The sequence below is a fragment of the Sceloporus occidentalis genome, unplaced genomic scaffold (genome assembly GCF_023333645.1).
Source record: "Sceloporus occidentalis isolate IW3139 unplaced genomic scaffold, rSceOcc1.0.p SCAF_179, whole genome shotgun sequence".
Classification (NCBI taxonomy): Eukaryota; Metazoa; Chordata; class Lepidosauria; order Squamata; family Phrynosomatidae; genus Sceloporus; species Sceloporus occidentalis.
Window position 1 is genome coordinate 418,248 of NW_028317159.1, and position 21,233 is coordinate 439,480.

The 21,233-nt window shown below is 41.3% G+C and overlaps 2 protein-coding genes across 4 annotated transcripts; one reads left to right on the forward strand and one right to left on the reverse strand.

Annotated features, from left to right (window-relative positions):
- The first annotated feature begins 729 nt into the window (after positions 1-729).
- Positions 730-15,941, forward strand: LOC149278820 (inactive rhomboid protein 2). Of its 3 annotated transcripts, none has more exons than XM_089501691.1 (17): positions 730-897; positions 942-1,072; positions 1,541-1,736; positions 2,133-2,345; positions 3,606-3,734; positions 4,075-4,200; positions 4,446-4,633; positions 5,011-5,122; positions 6,609-6,683; positions 7,661-7,822; positions 10,934-11,040; positions 12,968-13,031; positions 13,111-13,205; positions 13,865-13,940; positions 14,020-14,120; positions 14,389-14,542; positions 15,522-15,941. In XM_089501691.1, the coding sequence occupies exons 1-17, from the start codon at positions 730-732 to the stop codon at positions 15,939-15,941; spliced, it is 2,517 nt and encodes an 838-aa protein (XP_089357817.1). The 3 variants fall into 3 exon arrangements, with proteins under 3 accessions (XP_089357817.1, XP_089357818.1, XP_089357819.1); XM_089501692.1 differs by having other exon boundaries at positions 730-843; positions 4,075-4,202; positions 4,430-4,633; XM_089501693.1 differs by having other exon boundaries at positions 730-843.
- A 2,950-nt stretch (positions 15,942-18,891) lies between these two features.
- LOC149278821 (serotonin N-acetyltransferase-like) lies at positions 18,892-20,072 on the reverse strand. Its single transcript, XM_089501695.1, has 3 exons — positions 19,928-20,072; positions 19,435-19,589; positions 18,892-19,197 (listed from the first exon to the last, which is right to left on the reverse strand). The coding sequence occupies exons 1-3, from the start codon at positions 20,070-20,072 to the stop codon at positions 18,892-18,894; spliced, it is 606 nt and encodes a 201-aa protein (XP_089357821.1).
- Between the last annotated feature and the right edge of the window lie 1,161 nt (positions 20,073-21,233).

The following is a 21,233-nucleotide window of genomic DNA, read 5'->3' on the forward strand; positions in this document are numbered from 1 at the left end:
TTGAGAAGGGATCAGAGGAGAACTGGGTCATTGTCTTTAGACAGGACATTGTCCAAACAATACATAATGAATGTTATGCAAACTGATATCTCTATGGAGTAGGTATGGACCCTGCACCTAGCTTCCTTCCTCTTCCTCACGCAGGCCTTTAACGTATAGGACTGATGGAGTATTGATCAACTGGGCAGAGCGTAGAGTGGTGGAGTTGTAGACGTGCCGGAGAGGACTTGAGCACTTTGTTTGGATATACTGGTACAGATATCCTTGTCTCTTTGTAATGTACTGATGTGTTGGAAGAGTAATTAAGAGTGGGAAGAGGTTGAGGGAGTAAAATGGGCCGTTTTATTTTTTTACCTAAGTTCGTGCACAATGTTAGAACAGAGCTACATTTTTGTTAGGGGGTGGGGTGCGAATTCTTAAGACAGGGTCTGGTTGAAATGTTTAGGGGAGGCTACATGAGTTGCCATGATGATAATTTATGTTCAAGGCAAATTCCTCAGCACTTATACATTGAGATGTCTGTGTTCTTGGGATTATCTTGTTGTTTCTATTAACATTCATCTCATTCTCCCACTCTTCTGACTCCCCATAATACATTACTTTTTACTTGTATTCAGGCTTGGAAGGACCATATGATACATACTCTCACACCCTCATTTCTGCTGCCAGCTTCTTAATTTCTTATTTTCTTTTTCAGATAGTCTAGCCTATTAAATCCAACTCCCGGGCATGGCATCCATTAACAAAAATGGGAGTAGCTCCCGTCTGCAGAGCCGGAAGCCACCAAATCTCTCCATTACCATCCCTCCCACGGAGGGTGAACGAGACGCAAAACTGACACAGGTACAGGGGTGGGGGACACTTTCAGAAATGAGAAACCTGTCATTCTGCTGGAAAGTAATATATATATCTAGTTTTTCTTGTATATTCTGTCACTTTAGCCCCTTACCAAACCGATATATCAGAAGAGCGTTAGTCTACAAGAGCCGCGCAGTCATGGCATGGAGGGGAGCGCCACCGGCGAGAGGCCAGCCTTTAGAAGACAGACGTCACTCTCCCAAAGCATAAAAAAGTAAGGAACTATGTCCCATCTTGCATCCTCTACTTTATCTAAATTTTGCTAATTTTTTTTTGTGAAATGTTAAAGCAATGCAACATATATTTAATTGATGCACCATGGAATGAACTGAATATGATGTCCAGAAAACCTAATTACTATTCTGATTATACCGGAATAAACTGCATCGGCATCCATGGTTACCTGATTTAGTCCATAATTTCGGGTTCTTTCTTTTTAGTTTTCCCTTAAAACAATACTTGGCCCTGTAGGAGTAAAATATATTGTTTTATATTGATTGTTGGTTGTATTTTACATACCCTGTGCCACATTTTGTTTGCAATTCATTTTGTTAGACACTTTGTCTTCAGTCTTCAGTTATTTGCCTTCTTCCTTTATAAAACATGCTTTTTTAACTTTTCTGTCTAACTCCAAGGATATCTTCGTGACAGTTGGTTAAATTACCCCTTTGTATTTCAACAGGGGAACAGCCCAGTGGTTTGGCGTAAGCAATGACTGGGAAGGAAAGCGGCAGCAGTGGCAGCGTAAGAGCCTCCATCACTGTAGCCTCCGTTATGGAAAACTCAAGCCTCAGTACCAGCGTGACATTGAGCTGCCAAGCCAGGAAACCCCATCTTTCCAAGCCACAGATTCCCCTGCTACGTGTCGTATGCCTAAGGTGTGACCATTAGTCTTTCCCTACTAAACTTTTTATACTTCAGCCCATTTTCCAGGGTTTGTCAACAGTGTCTGTCAGTTATGACATCTATTCTATAAATCTTAGAACAATAGCAGATGTCTACGGAGTATCCCTCTGCACCCTGAGTGTTGGTCACAGGTAGCTGTGTTAACTGCTTTCTGGTTACCTTCATGGCGTAAAATATAAAAAATGTAAAATATAATGTGATCCAGTTACATAAGTCTCTGATATATCATTATAGAAATGTATTCCTTCTAGAACATTGTTTCAAAGATGTTTGCTTTAGCTATAGTTACTGTGAACTCTTAGTAAGACAGAACTTGTAGCAGTGTATTTATTTTTTTCTCCTTGAGCCCCATTCTGTTCTATTCCCAGATTGTGGATCCATTGGCACGAGGACGGGCTTTCCGGCATCCAGACGAGGTGGATCGGCCAAGGACCCCACACGTGGGCTTGGCCCCTCTTACCCCAGGAGTCATGTCTCTCACGTCCTTTACTAGTGTGCGTTCAGGATACAGCAGATTTCCACGCCGCAAGAGAGAGAGTGTGGCTCACATGAGTTTTCGGGCTGCAGCTGCTATTATTAAGGTAAGAGGAGACTGGATCCAGATACTGTTCCGAAACAATACAGGCATAGCTCTGCCGGCCAACCTGTCATGTAGGTGAAGCTGTGTCTTTGCTACTTTTCTGTTTCCTCTCTACACAGCGTGGACGCCACAGTAGTGGACGCTACTTCCATAATATTTACGTTTGCTTTTATTCACATTGCACAAGCATTTGGCATTTTTGTTTCACTGTTCAACCCATTTAACATCCAGCCATCCCCAAATTTGTGGTGTTTAATTATTTTTCCCCTTCAACCAAAATTAGGAGTTTTACCGACAAACCCCTTTTAGCCAAGGGCCATTATGCCACATTTCTTTGATATTAAAACATGGTCCTCTAGGGCATTAAGGGTAAGGAACAGAAATATTCTGGTAAAATGTTTTTTTGGTTTTTTTTACATTTTATTAACAGCCAAACAAATACAAAAGCCTAGCTCCCAGATGAAACCCTCTCTGACCATACTTGTCCAGACTGGCTAGTCTAAATGTCGTCTAATTTAATCATCCATACCAGACCTGGCTAATCCAGGCTCTGGAAAACCTTCCCCTGTCAACACTTAAAGGTCCAGGCAGGTAATGACGCACTTTGCTTGGAGATCTTCCTCATCTCTGGGAGCAGAGGGGATCGTCGTCTCCCCGAGTCTGAGACTTGAGGGAGTAGAGGGATATCCAGCTGATGCTCCTGTCGCAGGTCTTATCAAACTCTTTGATTTGGACTGTCAAAATTTAGCATGGACTTTCAGCCAGTTACAAATTAAAGAATATGGAGCATCTACCCCATAGACCCATGTATATGATGCTGTGCCGTTAAAGATACATACCAGAATAAAAAGGGGAAGTGATGTCAGAAGTAACGTATGGGACAGAAGTTGATCTCCTAACACATACATAATACTGCCTGTGCGGATCTGTCACTGCATGAAACGCCTGAACACTGTTTATTCAATGGTCTTGTTACACAGAGGTTTTGTTTTGTTTTGTTTTTTCCCATGACTCAATTTATTAAAAAAAAAAAAAAAAAAAAAAAAAAAAAAAAAAGGCAGCCATTACATCAAATCACTTGCTGCTAATTTTATAATGAGCTCTGTTCGGCCAACACAAATCAGTGGTATGCACGTGACCCTTTGCATGTGAGTTTGGGATGTTCGCATTATTGACATCGCTCCTCTGCTACTTGGCCCTCTTTATTCCTTATTGCTGTGTACCCCCGACATACCATCTTTTCTCCTCTTGCCACACTCAGGGTCGTCCAATTCTAGATACCCCCCACAGTAAACGTGCGGGTTTTAAGAGAAGCTTTGCCTATCCCAGCTTTATGGATGAGGACACAGTGGATGTCCCCGACACTTTGGACTCTTCGTTTTTCAGTAAGGTAAGAAATGTTTATTTTTTTTCATTCTTTCTCTTTAGCATTCTCTGAGAATGAGCCCTGATAACATCTTCCAGGAATCATTTTAAAATATTTTCTTTCTTGCTCTTTACTGCAATTTAGTGGTTCTTATAATTTATTATTAATGCTCTTTGTATTGATCCTGTACATGTTTATACAATGTTAAAAAATAAATAAAAAAATAAAAAAACAAACCTGTAAGATTGCAGTTTTTCCAGCATAAATGAATGGGACTTTATTAGTCTGTTAGACCGTGAAGTTAGATCTCATGTGAGCAACTCCTTTCACTCCAAAATATTATGAACCTCTGCTGTGACCACAGGTGGACATGCATGACGAGACTTTCTCCATGCCAGATGATGTCTTTGAGTCACCTCCTCTCTCAGCACCTTATTTCCGCGCTCACGTGCCAACCCCAGAAGACAAGCCAGATGGACCAATAACAACAGTGTGAGTGTCAATAGCTTATACAAAATAGATCACAGGAGGCCTGTTACATTGTAGATGTACTCGGCTCCTTATGCTCTAGCATTCGCTATTTATCTCTATAACGCTAATCAATCTCTCTGCATGGGCAACACTAGCGTTTATTGTCCTAAATGGCTTTCTCTCATCTAAGATACTGGTATCTAGGAGCTGCAGAATGAATAACGCACATTTTCCACCTTTTCTTTTAGTAAAGACGCTTTAAAGCCTTCCCAGGCCCCAGTCAGCCAGCCTCGCAGGGGCAAACGTATTGCATCCCAGGTGAAGCATTTTGCGTTTGACCGCAAGAAACGTCTGTATGGTCTCGGGGTCGTGGGGAACTGGCTGAATAGAACGTACAGACGAAGCATCAGCAGCACCGTGCAGAGTCAGCTGGAACACATTGACAGCCACAGGTGAGGCTTCTACAGAATGATATAGTGCGTTCAAACTGATTGGAGAACAATCACACCCTCTTGGTTTGAATGAATATTCATAATGGGACCAAGTCACAGGGCTGGACAGGCAGAAGGGATAGACTCGCTCGTAGAGCCAAACCAGAGATTCATGGGAATGATCCAGACATATAGCTACTGCCTAACAGAGAGGCAGTATAAGTGTGTGTGTTATGGGGCCTTGCTGTGGCATTTGAGAAGGCAGGAACATACGTGCGTTAGGTAGGTAGAAGGGCTTGCCATCATGTGAGATGTTTAGGGAATGTTATGGGGTATCGCATGATGTTACTGTCAATGATTTATTTTTTTTTTATTTTTTTTTTTTTTACTTCACCCAGACCTTACTTTACATACTGGATAACCTTTGTACACATCCTCATTACCCTCCTCGCCATCGGTACATACGGCATTGCTCCCATTGGCTTCGCTCAGCATACCACCAGTGAACTGGTATGTGGTTCCTATGTGGTGAACTATTTCTGATCTCCAATTTTTTTTCTGTACTACTTTGTGACTTTGTTGTAACTCAGATACACTATACCACGTACCGCACTGAGCATTAGATTTGCATGCATGACCTGAACGGATAAGGCGGCAGCAGGTGTGGGACAAGCTCTTCCCATCCAGCTTGCACCTTCACAATGCCGTCCTATATAACAGTGATGGCGAACATTTTTGGGCCCAATTGCCCAATTTTCGGCATCTAGCTGCGCAAGGAGAAAAACACATGAAAAGAGGGTCTATTTGTGATAAAGATTTTATTAACCCCTTAAGGACAATGGGCGGTCCCTAAACCCATTGAAAACAATGCATTTTGAGCCAGTACATGAACGGGCTTTGTCATTAAGGGGTTAAATAACATTAGCATTTTTACTGAAATGATATGGAGCCTAACAATTCACAGTACTTGTCCTGCATAGTCAGCCAACTCCTCTACATGAGGATCAAGAACTTTACATTACTAAACTTTTTAGCAACATTACTAAAAGTAAAGAGAGACATATGAATAAACTAAAAAATAACTGACTCATCTGAAATATATAAACTTTCATCTTATTGGCTTCAATGAGTTTTCAACAGGGAACATCTATGATTGAAGTCACTGCCAGTGATCAGAAACATAGATGATAATCCCTCTGTCCACTATAAAATGACTTCATGGGATAATACAAGTGAAAAGGCATTTTCCATAACTCTCAGTTCTTGTATACTTGTATATGCAAACACCTGGAAACAGCACTGCAGGCCTGGATCAACTGACTTAGACATATAAACCCTGTATTTGCCGGTATACATAATGTATGGAGACATAGCATATAGATCAACAGAATAACACACAAACCCAGCTTTAAAGGTATAGATCAATTGGAAATAGCATGTAAATACAGCATTAAAGGTATAGATACCCCCCCCCCTAAATTATAGGCATAGATCACAGGTTGCACAACCCAAAGGCCAGCCCTGGCGTCCACATTGACCAGCACCCAGATTACACACATACGACTTGCCATCTTTGTCCCTAAACAGACCAGCGTGAGCCATCTTTTCCCCCAAGCAGCCAAGCGTAAAATAAATCTTTTTCCCCAAACAGCCCGCCCTGTGCCATCTTTGTCCCATAAACACCCTGCTTGTGCCATCTTTGCTTTTCCCTAAATCACTTATACATCTATTATACACACAAACACTTATACAGTCCCTCACTCATTCACTCTTTTATTCACACAATCATTAATTAATGCATTTTCAAAAATAATTCAAGCATGAAGTCTTCGCATGCCTGTTGTGGCATGCGTGCCATAGGTTCGCCATCGCTGCTATATAACATCACTACAGTGATCCTGAACCTTCCATACAACGCAAGCTTTCCACAAGTTTGTCTTAATGTTTTTTTCATCTGTGCCCACATAACTAATCCTTCCACATTCACTCTTTATAGGTACTCCGTAACAAAGGCGTGTACGAAAGCGTGAAATATATACAGCAGGAAAACTTTTGGATAGGTCCTAGTTCAGTAAGTATATATATATATATATAACACAGCGTTCATTATTTATAGAATTTCACAACAAATAAGAACCCATCAGCCCATCTAGCCTATAGATCTTGACCTAGACTCAGGAAAGCTTTATGCCTATCCCATGCATGTTTAAATTCCATCACTGTATTAACCTCTACCAGTTGTGATAGGAGGCTGTTCCATGTATCCACAGCACTCTCGATAAAGTAAAATTTCCTTATTAGATCTAAAGCTCTGTCCTCTAATAGAAAAGAAGTTAGAGGATAAAACATGTAAATGGCAGACAAGCAAGATCAAAATGTGGAAAGATGAGGTGCAAAAAAAGAGAGAGGGCAAAATAAAGAATAGAACAGAAGGAAAAGGGAGGAAAGAGCTTCATAAAGGCAGGAAATCCAGCCTTGAGATACCCCACTGATAACAAGACCTTCCTGAATAAACATCCTTAACTATACCCTTTTAGATTTTGTCACTTAACCATTACCCTGTCCTATTTTAACATTCAAACATTGCAATTTATTTATGACTTCCATGTGGGAGAGCGTCAAATGCCCAACTTAGATCCAGATAGGCAGATATCTACTGCTCCTCTCAGGTCTGTTATTTTAGTTACCCAGGCAAATAAATTAATGTCGTTTGACCAGATTTGAATATCTACATTCAGATATTTAACAATCCTATCCTTTATAATGGTGTTCATAAATTTCCCAAACTACTGATGTAGGGGCTTACTGGTCTGTAGTTGGCTGCGTCTTGGCTGCTATGCTATGCTATGCTATGCTATGCTATGCTATGCTTGGGCTGCTATCCCATACCATATAACTGTGAAATAATTACCTGCGTCATAACATGCTATAAATCACTCTTTGATATAGCGCTGGCAAATATGATATAAATTAATAAATAATAATATTGGTGTTCCTGTCTGCAGCACTTGTTCTCACAATCCAGAACTTTGCTCCCCTCTGTCACAGATCTCTCTTATCCACCTGGGGGCAAAATTCTCTCCCTGCATACGAAGGGATGTCCAAATAGAACAACTTATTCGGAAGCAGCATGACCTGGAACGAGAATCTGGCTGTTGCGTTCAGAATGATAACTCTGGCTGCGTACAGACCTTGAGTAAAGACTGTTCGGTAAGTGTCATCAACAGATGCACAGGGGTGCAGTAAGGTGAGCTATACACAAAAGGTGAGCTATAGGCTGAATTTTATAGGGCTGACACTGGTACATAGGAAGGGTAACCTGGCTCTTCATAAGCATAGCTAATGTGGGGACATTTTCGTTTCGAGACTTTCCTACAAGTCTATAATGTGGGTCTGCCCAGGGTGTCCATTAGATGGCTTGATCTGATTTTCTTACCACTAGATGGCATTCTGGGTACACCAGCTACTGCGTCTGGGTTGTATTCGAACACAAAAAATGTGCAAGGTTTCCTTCTATGAAAATGAACACATTTTACCGGAAATAAGGCGAGAAATCAGGAGCGATTCGCAGCTGCAGGCGACTGAAATAATGGTTTAGCTGTACCGAGGCACGCACTGCACGTGTTGGATCTTGGTTGCCGGGAAAGTTAACGAGCGTTACCAACACCACTAATTTAGCTAAATGGGAGACAATAGTGAAAAGCAAATGTTTTGATTTACTGATGCCTGAAAAAATTGGGTATCGCTGCCCCTTAAGCTCAGTACCATGTAGCAAGATGCACATTCAGTGAGCAATTCACGTGCTCTGTGCTTTTTATCATCACAACAGAGGATAGTCTCAGTCCGCAGGACGTCGTGGAACAATTCTATTCCAGTGTAGAACCCTCCTTGTAACCCCTTACAAATATGACTGAGGGAGAATACCCATGTGTCTGTTTTGGGGATTACACAGTGACTTCGCCGCCCCAAGCCCTTTTTTTTTTTTTTTTTTTTTTTTTTTTAAAAGCGAAAGAGAGAGAAAGGGGCGCCGAGTGGTTTTCGTTTACCAAGCTCTCAGTACCCGCTCGGCGCCCCTCGCTCTCTCCTCTGCGGCGAGTCTTCCTGTTCGGTCTCGGTGCCGGCTTGTAATGCTGAGTGCTGGAAGATTTCCGGCGCTCAGCATTACAAGCCGGCACCGAGACCGAACAGGGAGACTCGCCGCAGGACTGCTGAAAGGTAAGTACAAGAAGGGGGGGCGGCAGGGACGGAGGGAAAGGAAGGGTAGATAAGGGGGGGGGCGGCAGGGACGGAGGGAGAGGAAGGGTAGATAAGGGGGGGGGCGGCAGGGACGGAGGGAGAGGAAGGGTAGATAAGGGGGGCGGCATTTTAAAATTCGCCCAGGCGGCATTTTGCCTTGGGCCGGCCCTGCATGTTGGATATATATATATATGTAGATAGGACCTTCCATCTGAAGGAGTTCTATTAGAGGGAAGGTAGGGGGTTTCAAGAGAGCTTTTAAGAAGTGGGGGATTTGCACCAAAAACATCAGACTTCGAGGGATGTTCTGCTAAAGAACCATCAGTGATTGTGTCACGTTCCTGGGCAGACAACAGTTGGTCTCATAAATGCAAAACAGACATTCTATGGCAACGATATGGCAACGGTGAGCTGGGCTTTGCTCCCCTTTTAATGTAATTTCCATCTGCATCTCCGCTCTCCAAATGCTTCATGCATATGGCGCCTACTATGTGTAGTAGTTTTTCAGAGCCTGCTTCTTGACAGCTTCTGGTCAGAATCCCTAGATTCGCTTCTACGAATATGCTAAAACATACCATCTGTGCTTGAATATAAAGTAATTCTTATTTTAATAAAACAATAAAAGGCCTGAGTAGTGGGTGGCTTCAAGTAAACAAAAAAAAATGTATGGCAGACTGCATACGGATTTAATTATATTTTCTATACATTATATTTAATTGATTTGCACATTCCCTGTGCCCCTTTTAACCATATAAATTATGCTTATACCTGTTGTTGGTTATGCTCCTCGATGTCATACTGAACCACATGTTGATCAGTGCCTGGGACGCCTTATACATTAAGTGATTCACCTCGGAGTAAGGTGGGCTTGAGAGACCACCCAATACTAGTATGAATAAAAGGCAATTTGGATGAGTGAGGTTGGTCCAGAGTATTATTTTCTTAATAAAGACCAGAGTTATTTGAGCAAACAGGGCAATTCATTAGCAGTAATATTTTTACTCCTGAAGAGGTTAATTCAGTCACTTTAAAGGCATGGTTGCTTGCCTATTTAATTTGGATTTAAAATGTATAATTATGAGATATAATATGTTCTCTGCGTGTGCCTTAACTAACCTGTCCGGCACTTTGTGTCTTGTACGTGTATCATGGGAGCAGCTATCCTAAGTTCCAGCTATCTCCAGGAGAAGGCTGAGACCATTCTGCCCATGGGCTGAGCCCAAACTAGAGGCTCGGTAATATAGTGACCCCAAAATTTGTCAACTAAAGGGGGTTCAGTCCTGAGCAATACATATTTTGGCCCAGAAATTATGCAGTTTGGCCCACGTTACTCGACGATTTGTGGAACTGCAAGTAGAACCCACAGAAAAAGCTTCAGGCAGTGAATTTTCGGTGGCAACCCCCTTCCCTGTTTATTCCCTTTTGTTAAGCTGCTGAATGTTGTTTAATGGTTCCTCCAGTCTTGTTAAGGGTGGACGAGGAGAAGGTTTGATAACTTCAGGACTGGAAATTAATAGCCACGTCCTAAATCTGCCCATGGACTCGCCACCGCTGCAGTTGTAAACAGAATACCGTGGGAATAATTATGCTGATTTACCCAGAAATGCAAGATATAGATAGTTTTTAACTAATTTGCCTATGCTAAGAGCACCAGAGGCCATGCTAAGTGATATTTATCCTCTGTACATCTCTGCAGATGACTGGCTGTTCATTTGGGTCAATTGGGTAGACAATCGGTTCACTGTATGCAGTCGCATCATTCTCAGAAAGCACAAACATCTTAGCTGCGTATAATCTTGTGGGTTTTTTTTAATCCACGTAACCTATAACATGTATGTGGTTATCAGTATTGGCTCTTGCATTAGTATAATACATCAAGCCATTGAGGACAGGACTTGGGTTCTACTGCGCTAGAATCTTATGGATTTCTATGGAGGACTAGGTGTTTATTCTCCAGACCCCATTCTCCTGTTGTGCTTTTCACTCTTTCAGACAGATGTTGGCTATGGAATGTTTGTGTAAGTAATCGGAACAGTTCTAGTTACAGAAATATTGGAAATGCCCATCTCGCTCTTTTCACCCCAGGAGACTTTGGCAACATTTATCAAGTGGCCAGAGAGCAATGCTCCGTTACTGCATGAGGACACCGATCAGAAAAGGCGATCTGGAGCTGTGTGTCATCAAGATCCAAGGTGAACTTTTACTTGTGAAATATTAAAATGTCTACAGCTATAATAAAAACCAAGGATACAGGATATGACAAATCTCTCCGAAAGATGCTTGATTTATTTAGACAGCTTGGTATGCTTGCATCTAGTATGGCGCCATAGTTGTCCAACGTATAGGAAGAAAACGCGTAGAAAACGGAACAGTAGTTGAAAAGGCCTGTAGTATCCCAACACAAATAGTAAGAAGGCAGACACTCTGGGAAAACTATTTTCTCCTAGAATTTACTAACTGCTCATTGTGATCACAAGATCTCTCCAGAAGGGGAGGCCAGGATCTGTGTGGAGGCAGTCGGAATGACGCTGAAACATGTTCGTTTCTGTTGCGTTGCCACTTGTGTTGCTGTATAAGACTGAAACTGCATTCTATCCCTGGACATGGATTATTGGTGTGCTTTACCTAAGCTGCCCGCTTATCACCTACCATCACGTTCTATGTTTCAGTCACCACTCTTGCCTCGTGCGGCCTTTTTTTTTTGTCCAGGTGTTGAGAGGGCTTAGCTGCAGGGATGAGGCTTTGGCAATCACCTGACCGTTGCTATTAATTTCCAGTGGAAGTCACACCGTGTTCTTTCTGCACCTGAAAGTCGCTCCATATGGGCGTAGTTTGCTTCTGTCCAGAAGACATAAAGTATAAGCGTGTTATTTCCATTTGGTTCCCAAAATACTTTTTTGCTATGTCTTTAACTCCAATGAAATGATGTAGTATGCGTATACATTGTTTGTTTCAGAATAATTAGGGCATTCTTTTTGAAGCCGTATTTATGCATATGATAAATCTTAATAGTTTACAGAAATTGAAAACCGAAACTTAGAGGTGAGATCAGGGCCCCCATTAACCCAATTTCCACCCCTTGTTCCACCCATCACTCTGCCTTAAGCACACCTTATGAGAACGGCAAGCCTAGGGTTAATGGTAAATGGGTACATATTCAAGGCCCCCTATAGCTAACGCACATACATACTGACACACTCTCTCTCTACCACCTTACACTTTCAGACACACATTCATCTGCTTCTCCTCTCCCTCTTCCAGGTGCTACTAGCCTTATGTTCACCCCTGACACTCCAAAATCATATGACACACGCTCACAAAAACATCATACGTGGACACCCAGACACACATGCTAACACCAAATACTAACACATATACACTCATGCTACCACCATACACTTACACAATTTAACATCATATTGTAGCAGACGCATACATGCTAACATCATATACTCACAAACATTAACTCCTTACAGTAACACACAGATGCAAACCCTGTGCACCAGTACACACTCTAATACTATATGCAGATATACACGCATACTAATGCCATACAGTAACACACGCAACACAGACAAATGCACCACACTCTTATATACATGCACACACTATCCAACAACATGCACTAACACACACCCACTTACTCTAACACTATACACACAGACTTAGACACACACACTCATATAATATATATATATATATATATATATATATATATATAGTTAGTATGTGTATGAATAGTGTTAGTGTATTTATTATATATTACATACACGGTCAAACACTTTATATGCATAGTGACCATGGTGAGATAAATGTTCTCCTAAAGGGCAAAGGAACCGAGGTATGAGGGATACTCTTTCCTTTCAGATTAGTGCAGAATGAGAACCATTTGAAACAGTATCCTCTATAAACATGTTGGGTCTTATTGTGGAAGTGTCTTTATACCCAGTCTTTGGTTTTCCTGCTTCCTCATGCTCTTCTGGAGCTGGCCTGTTCCATATTCCATAAGCCCGTTATGTGAGACTGTGATGTACATATAAATATTTTATTCTTATCTACTCTTGACTCATGTTCATAGATTCTGGAATCCTAACCCCGTTGCGTAAATGTTTTCTTTAGAACTTGCGAGGAGCCAGCCTCCATCCGACCTCATGTTTGGGCTGATGACATCACTAAGTGGCCTGTAAGTGACGACGAGTTTGCTTAGTAATAAGAAGTAATTTTAGTGTCCCCTGTCTTAAAATCTCTATCCCTCTCCCCAGATTTGCACATTTCAGCCTACAAATAACCACACTGGTTTAAAGCACATGGACTGTGAAATAAAAGGGAGACCGTGCTGCATTGGTACCAAGGGAAGGTAGGTGCTTTTCATAGTCAAAGGATGCACTTTGGCAAGATATTGCCACCATTTCGGAACGTAATACTGAAAGTTAAAAGACAAGAGGCTTACAATCACAATATTGAGTAGCGGTAGATGATCAGGTACTAATGGTCTCTGGCTTGACTCATTAGAAAAGACAAGAAGGCATGAGTTGACTTTGAAATAATGATACCATGCCATACTGTGGCCGCAGTTCGTAACTAATCCATTAATTTATCGCAAGCTTGACACTTTAAATGCATCTAATAAGAACATATAGGCACCGTTGGTCTATTCACTAAAGGGAAAGTTGTCAGGAGAGTTGGTGAGACAGTTGTGGTTTCAAATACTTCATAATGCATATTGAAGGTGCAACCCAAGTGAGCTTCTGCTGTAGCAAGAGCTTGGCTGTCCCTGCATGATACATAATTAAATCCGTGAGAGTTCTTCAGTCTCCTCGCCCATTGAAATAAGCCTTATACAGGGCCAGCAAGGCCGTCATCTTGAAGAAACATGCATGCGTTGGCCATTCATATTGAACAGTAAAGTATGGGAATCGAACACATCTTTATCCTGCCGAGATATGTACAAGTCAAACAAGCATTTACATGGATGAATTTCTGGACTAGAGCAGCGACTGTCTTATTTTTCCACAGTTGTGAGATAACAACAAGGGAATATTGTACCTTCATGCACGGGTACTTCCATGAAGAAGCCACTCTCTGCTCACAGGTAACCATTCTGCTTACCTTTCACAAATGTCTACATCATTGTGGTATTAAAACCAAAACCAATACCAATTCTGTTTTAGGTTCACTGTCTGGATGAGGTTTGTGGCCTGCTGCCATTTTTAAATCCTGAAATTCCAGATCAGTTTTACAGACTCTGGCTATCTCTGTTCCTTCATGCTGGGTACGTGTAGTGTGTTTTGTTGGTTTCTAATTACTTAACAATGTGTGCATTTTCCCAAAACATGGCAGCACAGAAATTTATGAGGTGGCTATCTTTCCAACCCAACTTTTAATGGGTACAAGGAAACCTGGATATTTCTGTCGTAGCTATATCGTTGTAAGCCTTCATTAAAGACCATCACGTTCCATAGTGCTGTACAAGTTATGCTTTACTAGTTTATTATTTTGGTTAGCGATGCGATTGTAATTTCTGTCTCTTCCTATAATAGGATTATTCACTGTTTGGTGTCGGTGATCTTCCAAATGACAGTCTTGCGTGACCTAGAGAAGCTTGCAGGTTGGCTACGAATCTCCATCATCTACCTGTTAAGTGGCATCACAGGGAACTTGGCCAGTGCCTTATTTGTGCCCTATAGAGCTGAGGTGAGTGCCTGTTGAAGCCATTACTTCCTTCTGTAAAACTTTTCAGTTAGTGTTTACCAACCAACTTATCTTTGGTCCTCTATGTAATGGTTCAACCAAGACCAGATAAATGAATGCTTCTTGGCGCTGGTGATTATTAGTAACCCTTGTAGCTTATTAGGCTTCAAACAACTCTACACTAGTTTCCTTCTAAATTATGATTGTTGTTTTCTAGTCTTTGTTTTTCCAGTTATAGTGACCATTTACTATATATATATATATATGCTGTACTATGTTCTTTACCTCCTTATCATTCCCTAAGCATGTGTCTCTCTGTCTCCTGTAAGACTTTCTCGCTTTCATAAGCTTATCCTCAGATTAGCTGTCTGGTCTTGATCCTTGTCACTAATCTAGGCGATCAGACAGCTAGGTTCTGTCAGGGTTTTTTTCGCTAGCTTATGTCTGTTACATAGATTGGGTCATGGGGTTTTTTTTTTTTGGTTTTCTTTTTCTTTCCTTACTCCCCTATTGTGTCTTTCTCATGTTCTTTGCATGTTGTTTGCCTCCACTTAAATTCTTGACCCGTACTTCTCCAAATACATGTGTAGTTCATAGCCCTGTGCATGAAACTCTAAGAATGCCATTCACGTTAGGGATTGTGGGGCACAAATATTACTTTTACATGTTTTTCCTTTCCTTTTGTAACCAAACTTCTCTTCATTGCCTTTCTTCACTTGTCTCATTTTTTAACCACTTCCCACCCTACTTCTTCAACCATGTCTTCCCCCCCCCCTGCTTTTGTTGTTTATACTTTCTAATCGACCTTTGTTACATCTCTCACACTCTCTTCCCATGTGTTTTCCCACACTATTCTGTTTATTTTTGTTCCCTTCATTGAAGATGGTCATGACAATTATCCGCAGTCCTCTATTAAATAAAAAGAGGTCACTTGCGTATCCCTTTAGTTTACCTCCCCTCACCTTACCCTCTCCTGCTTCAGGTTGGACCTGCTGGTTCCCAGTTTGGTCTCTTGGCGTGCCTGTTTGTGGAGCTGTTCCAGAGCTGGCAGATCTTGGCCAAACCATGGAAGGCCTTCTTTAAACTCCTGGGCATCGTTTTATTTCTCTTCATCTTCGGTCTCCTCCCCTGGATTGATAACATAGCCCATATCTTTGGATTCATCAGTGGTCTCCTACTTTCTTTCGCCTTCCTTCCGTACATCACATTTGGTGCAGCTGACAAGTTCCGCAAGAGAGCCGTGATCATATTTGCGCTGTTGGGATTTGTTGGACTCTTTTCTTCTTTAGTCATTTGGCTGTATGTTCATCCCATCAACTGGTCATGGATTGAATACCTCACTTGTATACCCTTCACCAACAAATTCTGTGAGAAGTACGATATAGACCAGGTGCTTCACTGAACTCTGTTAACCCTTCTAGTGAAGGTTGGACATCTTGTTATATCCGGCTTGGAGGCTTCCCAAAGTCCCGAATGGGTCATGCTTTATTCATGCCTAATGAGTACAATGCATAAAAACACCCTAGTTAAAGGGTGTTCGTAGAGCTGACAATTTTTTCACAGTAAGTAAATAATGTTGCCAGAAGGCTTTAGTCAGATCTGAGCCAAGCTTAGTAGATACCCGGAAGTGTCCCAAGACACAGTTTGAACTGTGCAAATGGTTTGGAGGACCCAAGAGTGATGCTTAACCAGAACTTCTTTGAAACGGTCTTCATATACATTCGCACCTCAGGAATCAAACTAGACCTTGTGAACAGAAAGTTGAAGCAGAGTGGTCAGCATCGGGGGATTACATGGGCTGTATGCATTTATTTCTACCACCTGCTCAATGGCTTGCTCTGTGTAAGTGGGTCTCTGGTATATTAGCTTTTGTATCTGTTTATAGACTTATTCTAGAGGAGGAGAAACAGGTTCATCTCCCTTTTATGAGGCAACAAAACACTGTCCCATAACTTTCCCTCATGGGTGTGCATTTTTACCACTTGCTAATACGCCAACAGTGTTGTAAATATATGGGGTGAAATTGCAGCAAAGCCTCTCCGCATACTTCTTCTCTGGTCTGTGACAAGGGAAGCAGAGAACATGTACCTCAACGACTCAGATCTGTCTTCTCTGCAAACTAGTGGTCTTGCAGCAGGGGATTGGGAAGAGTTGTCTCACAATGGGACAGATATTGTCCTCTTCCCCATGTCCACAAACCAACTGGCCCCATTTGTAGCCCCTGCGTGGGAGGTGCACAGTGTGGGGCAGTCCAGAATTGTGCTTGTAGCACTTGTGAACATGTACGTCTTTTCCATTCCAGGGAAATTCACTGGGAAAAGATGTCTTGTCCACAAATTTTGCATTGTCCGAGCAGCACCCGTAGTGACGTATACCTCTGCAGACCTTCCAGACTCCGGTGCAGACATCAGGAACGTGCATACGTTGCTGAATGCTCCTGCATGGGAATCTGAACATCCAATATCTATTACAAGGTTCTAAAAATGGAAAACTGAAGTTCTTTACATCTTTGGAGCCGATGACTTAACGCAAGTTTGTGACCAGACTATAGGCCTGCCAGAGGCCCTTAAGTAACCATGTTTAATCACTGGACTGGATCTGAATATATATATATATATATATATATATATATATATATATATATATATATATATAATATATATCTTACTCACCACAATGAGCAACAGTGCATCTCAGACATCATTTGGTGAGAAAGAAGGGCTCTATTTTTACCGAAAAACGAGTGCTTTGATTTTAGTGCCACATTTATGCACGGGAATACAGGGATTTTAAAATAACCCTTTGCTGTGCAAACGGGTCTCTTTTGCTAAGTGTCGCAGGTCCTCTGGAAGAGTGGTTCATTTTGTACGCTAACGGTTTTGATGTCATGGACGATATATATATGCAACTGAGGTCATTTTGATGCAACTTTTTTGAAAGATGTTTATATTTAATTTATTTAAATTGATATTTTCACTGTTATGAAGCCCTTTCTTACAGTAGAGGCAGAGGAGCCTTGTTTTGTAAGATATGTTATGGCTTTTTTTTTGGGGGGGGGGGGTTATTTCGTATTCCAGTACTGGATTAATCCAGGAGACCGGAACTAATTGTGAAATAAAATATTCAACTAACATTTCACATGATGCGTTTTGTGTGTACATGAAAAGGAAAGACCATTACTTTGTTACCAGAATTCTGCAATTTGACAGGTTTTACAAGTCTCTGCTTTTGGTCCATAATAGGGTTTCTTAAACCTTTTTTTTTTCTTTTTTTTTTTTTTTTCTTTTGTTTGATCAATACCGCTAGTCGCAACTTTTCCTACTAACAGAGGGTCTGTCACATACCCAAATCCTACATTGTGCAGATAAATGTACAAATTAAAATAAGATGAGTGTCTTAATATAAGCTGTACCATTTGTACGCAATGGTTGCTTAACCAAGAGATCTCCAAAGCAATTAGAAAAACGACACATTATTGTCAAGAAGCTATTACGCCCTATATATATATATATATATAATTTTTTTTTTTTTTTTTTATGCACTACTGCAGTTCTTTGTTCCAAGAAATTAACCTAAATCTGTATATTAAATAACCCGGCTTTTCAAAGTCATTTTGCAGTTTAGCTGTTATGTGTACAGATCTAAATAACCAAGATGTGCGTATTTATTATAAATACACTTTATTGACACGCCAGCCATATTGGCTGCATTATACGGAAAGATTTGTTTTTTTTTCTCTCTCTCTCCTTCCAAGTATCTTCTTCACTGGAAATTGACTGGTTCTATCCACCTTACAAAGGAGAGGTATGGTATTTTAGGCTATGAAGTGATTTGTTATGCATGTTCTTTCGTTACGTGCCCATCAAGTTATTTTAAACTATAAAAGTTACACTTGAAGAAGAAGAAAAAAAACAAGCTTTTTTTTTTAAAAATATATTTAATAATGCATTTTTTGTAAGTGACATCTAACCAGCTTCCATGATATGGAACGAACGTTACCAACGTACATAGAAATGTAGTCACTTAGAAATTTTTTTATCCCCCCCCACCCCCACATAGGATAAAATGAATGCTTTGGCAATCTGTAAAAAACTGAGAAGAACAGAGGTAGAAAAAAGCAAAATGAAAAACATTTATTTTCACACAGTCAAGTAAGGGGCCTTTGTACAGATAGAATAATGTGAAGATGAGGAGTCATTTCTACAGAGGTGGGGACTTCTTTCTTGCAAGATGGCGCATGCAATGTACATGTGTTGGGGTCAATAAATATTATAGTTATGGGGTTGCAATGTAATTTAACCCCTAAGGGCTGCCGCTCATGCAAATGGCTTAATAGGAGATGGAGAAAGGTGCTAGCAGCCGCTGTTCCTGCGCATGAAGGCATGACCTCTGACTGGGCACTGCATCTCAATAAAAGTGAGGGGTCCCACAGTGATGTCGCAAGGGCCCACGGCCTTGAAGCCACACTTGGAATAGAATGGAACCAGAAAGTCTTCACACATTAATACAGCACGCCGGGCAAAGGGCAGGCAACGTAGGTACTGGAGGTAACGCCACAGCAAGATCGAGCCCTTGCCCTGTTGCCTGAAGGTTCGGTGGACTGCCAGGACATGGATGTGGACGGAGGAGCCATGGGGTTTATGCAGTGTGAGGGCATCCTGTAAAGACAGAGAGTGTAAGTATCAGCTGACTTTGTTTGTGTCCACCCCATTGGTAGTAAATTATATGGCTTCTTGTCCTATATTTAATTATTACTTTTACATTTAGAACTCCCTACTGCAGCTATCACCTGGATCTCTTATTAGTGTGTTTAATGTGCAAATATCTTTTCTATTCATATAAGGGAAAAACAAACAGGGTTGTCAACCTGTTTCCTAAGTCTTGTTTAGACTCACCTGGTTGAGCTTGTGTTGGTCCCACAGAGACCCAATAATAAATGCCACAAGTCGTCCTTCTTCAAACCAGCCCAGGGACAGTTCGGGACAAAGGGTAAGGAACTGCCGAACTTCATCAAGATGGAGAGGACACTCCCCAGATACAGAGATGAAGGCTATGTGGAGCATTAGAAACATTCACAAAAATCAGACATGTGTGCTTAAAATGCAGACCTGTTTAAAAACGTTCTGTATATCGTGTTAAAATGTTTTAAATGAGATTTATGGTATTTATGGTAGTGACTGAATCATTCTAATGTTGGTGGTCACAGAAACATGGTACACATTAAGGAGTTGATACATACGGGACTTATCATTAGAAGGAAAGATCACTTTTTTTATTTTCTTTTTTCACTAAAATCTGTTTTTCACATTTCCAAATACCTTACTTTAAAAAAAATAAAAAGCATTTAATGAATGGTTTGCCGGGGCAAAGATGGTGGAGGACACTTACCCTCTCTCTCGATTTCAAAGACACTGACGGCATCCTCGGGTGACAGGCACCGGAATTCACTGGCAGGGAGCGTGTGGCGTCTCTGCTGCCGCGGAGAACGCAGGTGGAATGGCCTTAGGAAAGGGACCGCGTTCAATACTGACATGGCAAGATCTTGTTTTCTCTGTGTCTGCTGTGAGGCTGCTGGGAATAAACAAGTACCGGTCACAAAAGCGCTTTTTTATAGGGTGGCTCGATGACTCAAAGGATGCTAAAAGTGTCATAGGTTAGGGGGCAGCCGTCCATCTAGGTATCCAGTCTCACCTATGAATATTCAAGTATGATTCTACTCTATAATTTGCATACAGAAAAACATTTAATTGGGGTAACGCAAGCTGGATAAGCCATGAAAATACCTGCATTTGCTTGTTTATCTTTTCAGTAAATGACATGTTTGACGTGGTGAGAAACATAATTGTGGATTACAAAAATCCTACCGACGGCACGTGCTGTTTGCTTTATATAGTGTTTTTTTTCTTCCGGGACACATACAGGTTCCAAGCATGTTGTCTTCCTTAAATGTGTTTGCTTTCAAACAGAATGTAGGCTCTTGGGCATAATTAAATGATGATGCCCTTAAGTTGTTTTTTTTTTGTACAGGGTTGGAGGCATGCATGTTGGTTTTCATTAACCCCGACATCCACGTTTCAATCTGCTGTAAACACCTTTGCGACTGGCTGATATGAGTTTCGCTGGCCCCAAACCCAAAATACCAGCTATTATGTAATGCTTTACCTCCCTGGACTCCCTTTTCAAGAGCAACAAAGCAACAATCCCCACTGTACCTCTTTTCTTGGAGCTTAGAATACCGGATGTATCCTCAAACTATCCTTGTATAGAATATTATAAAGTGGATATATACATTATATTGTATAAAAAAATACATGGCTTCAATAGCTGCCAAGAGGGCCCTAGGTCTAAAAGGTTGCTTTTAAAGTATAAGGGAAACCCTTGACCCAAGCTAAGCCTCTAATCGCACCTTCTCAAAAAAGTGTGACGCTTTGGCCATCAGAAAGGTTGGGAGGTATGTAATCCTATTTGTCTTGCCAGGGCAAGGGGGTCACAGCCCTAGATGTTCTCAGTCTCTCCACCCCAATAGCCCCTGGATCTATTAATGGTTGTTCCCTTTTCATGCTGAGTGTCCACAGGCTCTATTTGTCTTGATCACCTTCTACTGACCTTTGTGTTCCTTACAGCCCTCTCCCATCACTGTTTTAAGTGTGTGTGTGTGTGTTTTTAGTATAGGGCCTTAGGCCTACATACTGTT